This window comes from Oncorhynchus kisutch, linkage group LG29 (genome assembly GCF_002021735.2).
Source record: "Oncorhynchus kisutch isolate 150728-3 linkage group LG29, Okis_V2, whole genome shotgun sequence".
Lineage (NCBI taxonomy): Eukaryota > Metazoa > Chordata > Actinopteri > Salmoniformes > Salmonidae > Oncorhynchus > Oncorhynchus kisutch.
Window position 1 is genome coordinate 28,496,215 of NC_034202.2, and position 7,324 is coordinate 28,503,538.

At 39.4% G+C, this 7,324-nt stretch overlaps 1 protein-coding gene across 1 annotated transcript; it reads left to right on the plus strand.

The window, feature by feature from the left end:
- Window positions 1-1,340: 1,340 nt before the first annotated feature.
- Window positions 1,341-3,067, plus strand: LOC109873862 (zinc finger protein ZIC 3-like). The gene is made up of 2 exons (XM_031809066.1): window positions 1,341-2,655; window positions 2,883-3,067. Exons 1-2 carry the CDS (start codon window positions 1,737-1,739, stop codon window positions 3,065-3,067), a joined length of 1,104 nt encoding a protein of 367 aa, XP_031664926.1. The 5' UTR covers window positions 1,341-1,736.
- Window positions 3,068-7,324: the final 4,257 nt, after the last annotated feature.

The following is a 7,324-nucleotide window of genomic DNA, read 5'->3' on the forward strand; positions in this document are numbered from 1 at the left end:
GTACTTATGGGCTACTTACTACTATGTAGTCTCCCACTGAAGGCAACTATGTATAAAACAGTCCCTCCCTCTACTACACCAGCCTCCATTGTTCAACACACATATTCCTTAAAAGTGTAGTAGTCTAGTTATTCGTGATGAAATATGCGATCTAACGCTATCAAAGTAAAAAGGTTGATATAGTAGTCAATCAAAGAAATAAGACCAGATATTTTAATATTTAACATTGACTAGGCTATATTTCACAGCTTCGCTTAAGTAAAACGTATTTCACTGCCACAAATACATTTTCCTTCATGAAAAATTACCTTGTAGTTTATTTATTTGTATTTATTTAGAGCTCCTGTTTGCTGCATCTGTTAGACTACTCCATGTGATTGGCTACCTGGGGAGGGCCTCCACATGCTCCAACCCGATCCGTGACTGATTATTGGCAGTGGCTTCAAACGCCTTGCCAAACCCTTGGCGCTTAAGGCCGTTTGCAAACACATAAGCTAAATGAGGCCTAACCTTCTGTCGCTCGAATCCCCTGTCAAGGAAAGTTATAATAGTTTGAAAGTCTTTGGTCAATTAGGCCTACTTATGACGTGAGAACAACATCTGATTGCCAAGTTGTAGTAATTCTACAGGCGAACCGCATTAGCCCAACCTTTCTTTCGTTTGTTTTAATTTTAAATGTCTGAAAACTGGGTTATAGCCCACCATTGTAACCAATGCTACATCTGGAAGCAAAACCGAATACAATTGTTCTGAAACATAAGTGATTATTGAGATAAATATAAGATATAGCCTTCATTCGAAAAGATAATACAAAATCCCTGAAACGTTTCAGCCTTTAGGCACATGTACAGTAGGCTACACAGAAACATTACCGTTCAGTTAGCCTGTTTCAAATAGGCCTACACTACAGTTTTTACGTGACATTGAAGTTTGCCTGTACAGGTCAAGTGTAATAAGCTATTTTTATGCATAATTTGGCAAAGCACACACATATAGGCTAGTTGTATTATTTGGAGGCATTTACTTGTGCATGGACCATAACAACCTGCCTGGTAAATCATGCAGGGGAAGCTACGGCCAAAATACTGCAGTGCAGATTTGGTTGAATACACTATAATTAAATTCCCAAACATTGCCAATCTAAAGCAGTATAGTGGTGGTAATTAGGCAATGTCAAGGGTATAGCAACGACGCCCAGGAAAGTCATAGAACCCAGGAGAATAAGGCTACACTTTTTGATAGACAAGAAATACGACAGCTTGACGGGTTTGATGTTACTACAGACGCTTTCTACGTATAGATGCAGTCTGCCAATGAGGAAATGGCTTTTCAATTAATTCACTGTACGAAAATCACGTGCCTAAAGGTTATCTTGGATGTCATTGGTTACTGTTTGGTTGCTGCTGGTGTCGTATTTGGGCGGAGTGATTGACTTGAATCGACCGAATACATCGACTAGCCTAGCCTGTAGCCCACGCAATCGAAAAGGGTGGGAGTTTGACCTCTCACATTTTTTGTGCCCTCTAAAAAACTTGGGATTTCAAGGAATTGTGGTTTAACCTATACATTTAACAGAATGGAAGCGTACATATGATTTTCGCACATTATGGACACTTGGCCGCTAGAAAGCTGTAAAAGGGTTATGTACTTCTTTACATAAGTTATATCGGTGCTTCAAGAACCAAGCTCATTGACCACGATGCGCAATTCTCTGCGCTTGGTGTCGGGGCGTTGGAATGCCAAGACATCTTGAATCGGTGGGCAAAGACCTTCGGTTAGGGATCAGCCCGTATGGAGAGACCTCTCACTTAGTAGCCTTCAATCTAAGCACCCCGTGTCAAGACGTTGCCGCGACACAGAAGTCCCCGTTTATTCCCCAAGTCTCCGAATACGCAGCTGCGCTCCAAAACCACTACGGCGGTCACTTCGGTTCACATGAATATAGAGCTATTGACTCCATGGATTTTTCGATCAGGTATCGCACTTCAGACATTGTCGATATAGCAACAAGGGATGCGGAACACGGATTTTTCAGCCGCACCTCAACAGAAAGTTTGCGAATGCCCCTGATGATCTCTGAAAACCCGATGCACCCTCTATTTCCATCTATATACGACCAGAGCGCATCCCCAAATGGATACACAGCGAACCGCAGGGCGCATGTGGGTTCACAGGGAGACATATACGTGGGAGCAGATCCGCATCAACCTGTCTCCAGTCCTCACCCACACGTCAGTGCTACCCAGCTTCACTTTGATCCCAATGTGGAGATGGGTATGAGAGTAGCAACACAGAATGGTAACGGTGCTTTCTGTCGATACATGCGACAGCCCTCTAAGCAGGATGTCACCTGTAAATGGATAGCTGAGAATCAGACAAATCAACCCCAAAAAACGTGCGGCAAGATGTTCTGCTCCTTGTTTGAACTGGTTACGCACCTCTCCATGGATCACGTCGGCGGTCCAGACCAGGGTCATCATACTTGCTTTTGGGAGGATTGTCCGAGAGAAGGCCAATCTTTTAAAGCAAAGTATAAATTAGTCAACCACATTCGTGTACACACTGGAGAAAGGCCATTCAATTGTCCGTTTCATGGTTGTGGGAAAATATTTGCCAGGTCGGAAAATTTGAAAATACATAAAAGGATTCATACAGGTAATGAGCCAGCCCTACATTCTATTAAATCAACAGGCCTAACACAATATGTAATGTGTTATATGAAACTGGTTGAAGTTACAATGCTCTCTGTTTTAAGACTGCTATGGGTCTAACTTTGACTAACTACCAGTCAATAGGCCTATCCAACTGCAATTTTGACGCACAACGCAATTGCAATTTATGAAATTAATTTCTACATTAAAATTACTAATTTTCTTTGGCAGGTGAGAAGCCCTTCAAATGCCATTTCGAAGGCTGTGACAGGCGGTTCGCAAATAGCAGCGACAGAAAAAAACACATGCACGTACATACCTCAGACAAGCCATACATCTGCAAGCTGTGCGACAAGGCCTACACTCATCCCAGCTCTCTGAGGAAACACTCGAAGGCAAGCCATCTTTTCTGGTGAAAAATGCCAGCGTATATGACCTATATTTATATGACGTAGTATATATAAATCAAAGGATTCTACATTGTTATATGCAATTGAAAGAAAACACACAAAATATAGGCTATGGAAAAAACTGAAGGACTCGGCTACATATCCTTGAGCAATCAAAAAATACCCTTTTGAGTTATCACATCTACAATAAATGTTCTCACTTTACAGGTTCACGAATCTCAAAGCTCAGGGACCTCCCCAACAGGAACCTCTGGATATGAGTCATCCACGCCACCTGCTCCGTGTAGACCTATGTCCTCAACCATCGAAGACTCGACAAAACCATCCATGCTGGTCAAACATCATACGTCAATATTTAAAGAGGATCTCTCATCCAATTTGATTGAATGGTACGTTTGAAACGGTTAGAGTTAACAGTCCAAGTGAGAACAGTAAATGTTTATATAATTACCCACTGGGCACACTGGTTGAAACAACGTTTTTTCCACGTCATTTCAATTAAATTGTAGCCGGTAGGCAGGAATTCAGGCCCATAGCATAGGTTTGCTCAGTTTTCAACAAAAGTTCAGAAAACACAGCGTCGGCCTATGCATTGCCTTAGTGTTGAGCTGTAAATACACCTTCATAAAATGCAGAGCAAATGCAATCCAATTGGAGTGATGTTTGTTCAATAGCCTCCCTAATGTTAGGAAAAGTCTGATCCTTGGAAAATACTGCACATTTACTACTGATTTACAGATGAAAATGTGGCCCACTACACCAAAGCCTTTACATTCATAGATAGGCCTCCATATAAGCCTACTGATAAATGGACAAAGACCCCCCCCCACCCGTTTATTTTACCAGGTAGGCCAGTTGAGAACAAGTTCTCATTTACAACTGCGACCTGGCCAAGATAAAGCAAAGCAGTTCGACAAAAACAACAACACAGAGTTACACATAAACAAACCTACAGTCAATAACACAATATAAAATAAAAATATAAAAATCTATGTACAGTGTGTGCAAATGTAGAAGAGTAGGTTAATTAATACATGAATGGAAGAAAGACATACGAAATGAATCATCAAAAGGAACATATAGAAACCATAAAGTGCATAAAAAGAAAGGAAGTAACTTTAGAGAGAAAAAAAGGAAACAGATCAAGGAGGAAATGAATTATTAGAGTAAAACAGTATTTTCATGTGTTGCTAGATTTGAACTCTGATTTCAGAATCAGTTTTAAGACAGAAAAAGATGGGCCTACTGTCATCCACATGGAATGTTGCCTTTTGCAAAGAACAATATAAAAATGTATTTCTTAATTTCTCTATCTCAAAATATACTGTTTACAATATAATTCATACAATTGTATTTTTTGTTGCAGTTTATTGTAATGTTGTATAAATTTACGGATATAAGTGGTTATATATAAATCAATATGATTTAGGCATGCAGCTTTAGTCAACACTTCAATGAAAAACATGTTTATGGACATTTTGTACCTTTTTATTATGAGTGATGTTGAATCTAATAACTAGATACACTTGTATAGATTTGGGGGCTTTTATTTTTTAGGTGTTGGATTTTGGAGTGGTAGCCTACCCTTTGCTAAATGATTTACAAGATCCAGCATTTGAGGACAAAGTAAAGTTGACAATCCTTTACGGCCCAGAAGACACAAACTATTCTTAAAGTGTTCAGTGGAACATCAAGGAAAATATTTTAAACAGGCAATTTAAATACATCTGGTATATGTTGTTCAGTTAGCCGAACTAACTTTTTTTTAATGAAAGCTAAACGTAAAAAAACATAGATCAAGGCAAAGTGAAATAAATAACAGAAAGCATAAAATAAGTTACATAAATCTGACCTATATTCAAAATGTGGCATTTAATTCACAGTTTGTTGATTTGTTGAAATTGATACTATCTATGTACTGCCGTGTATCCCAAATTACCAATAAATTGGTAAGACTTTGATTTAGTTTTTCCCAGTTTATTTATCATGATGATGCTGTACATTATGTGTGGATCTGTACACAAATCTGCTCTCAATATAGGCTATTAGATATCACTGGCGTAGCAAATGAACAAATTGTGTTGAAATATCAGTATATCTTTTATCAGATTAACCGTCACGCTACCAACATATTTTACATACTGTACATCGATTACCAACTGGGGTCATTTTGACCCCAAGAAGAAACTATTGAAAAAGGAACAATCACAGCAAAATATCAATGTATTAGTTATCAAAACATCCTTAGACATGTAAATAATGTTATCTGAAACAAAAAAATGACCAAAACAGACTGTTATTTTAGCAAAATTACCATTCATTTTCAAATTCTGTCATATGACAATAGGAATGTTTCCTTCATATAATGTGCAGCTTTTTCCCAAAGTGCCATCCACATTAGAACTAAGAAGGTAATTGACCATAATTTGATTGTATCATTACATTTTTCAGAATTCTTAAGTAAATATACATGTTTTTTGGTAAAAACGACTGCCTATGTGAAATATACTTAATTATATTTACAAAAAGTGATTCTGATAGACATTGACCAAAAATATGGCTTAGTTGTCTTTATTTCCTTAACCCACAGCCAGCATTAGCATCGCTGTTGGTGAAACAATGGGAGTGGGATGGGCTATGGCAACATGCTTAAAAAAACATGCCCAAATTATTTTAGTCACTTTAAAGTGACTTAAAAGATTTTGTATACCATTGGAAGATTTTTATATGAACAAAAATAAGGTTTGGTTTTTGTACACAGTCATAAGAGAAGTACGACCTTAGGCGAATACATGGGGCGTTATATTGCTGCAGGTGATCTGTCTATCTGGTCAAAATCACTATCCTCTCCTGGTATGGATAACATGTAATTCTGTCTCCAGAGAAACCTAGATTCAAATAAAGGTAATATAATTGACCATATTATATAGGCGGAATCAGGAGCATTTTTATTGATACAGTTCAAATTGATACAAAAACACTAAACAATGATTTAGATTTGTTAAGAACAAGTTGATTGACAAAATCAGGAAAAATTAGAGGAGTTGAATAAACCACCTTTGGACTATGATGTTAAAAAAATGCCTCTGGGGTCAAAATGACCCCAGTCGGTAGCTTGAGGGTTAATAAAATGCCTTCTGATGATAAGCATGTTGGCAGAGAGAACCTATATTTAAACCCATGCACTGCACCACTCATATATTGTCTTTTGCAGGTATTTATTTTACTGTGCGCCATGAACGGGCACACAACACTCCTCACCTTTTCAGCCTACCCTTCAGCTCTATTAGTCTATATCTGCTGGCTTAGCTACGAGTACGTTCTAAGAGGATCAACCCATAAGCAGTTTCCAACTGCCCTTTGTCACGCAAATGTCTGTGTCATCTTTGTGAGAGTCTGGTCCTGTGTTGTTTTCTAAGGAGAGCCATGTCAACTGACTTCCGGTCGGCTCTAGCCCTGCTTATTGGTAGATACCCTCACCAATATCAAGTTCTCCCCTCAGTAATATCACACCAATTTGGTTGTCATATTTTTAACATAGATTTGTTTTTTCAAAATGTCCCCTAATCTTCATCTTCCCTGTTCTCCACCTTCCTCTCCACCACAATCATCCTCTTTGCCCTCCGTAGCACCCTTCTGAGGACACCCGTCATATGAGCAGAGGCATCAGCCATGGTGGTGGTAGTGGTGACAGGCTGGAGCCTGCAGTAATTGTGCCCCTGCTGAGATGCTAGCCTGTCTGGGATCAGGGCCCAGCAGGGGGGGGGGGGGGGGCAGCCCCGCAGCCATGGGAACAGCCAGGGGAGGAGGAGGAGCCTAACCTGTCAGAGATTTAGACCTACTGGTTGATCTCCTATCCCACATACTCACTCAGCTGAACAAAAATTAATCTTCCACCTCTTTGGACAATTTGCGAGAGGAGAAACTGATGAACAAACATAAATTCCACCTACAATTGGGGTTGATAAGGAGAGGAGGGAAGTTAGAAGTTACCTTGTGTTCACAAAACCGTTTATAGTCAGTCTCCTTCAAGTAGATTATCAGAAGAGATATGAGACTGAGAAACAGAAACTATTTGTAGAAGATATATAGGCAATCATCAGATGTTTATTAGCAAAAATCTGTCGCTACGCTTTTCTGATTCCAGTCAGTCCTTTTTTCTGTATGTGTGTGCACGCCGGGCGTGCACGCATGTGTGTGTGTCTACTCCCATTCATTACTTTTTCCCCCCAGCAGTCTCTCCTCTCAGTGCCAGACCAAGCT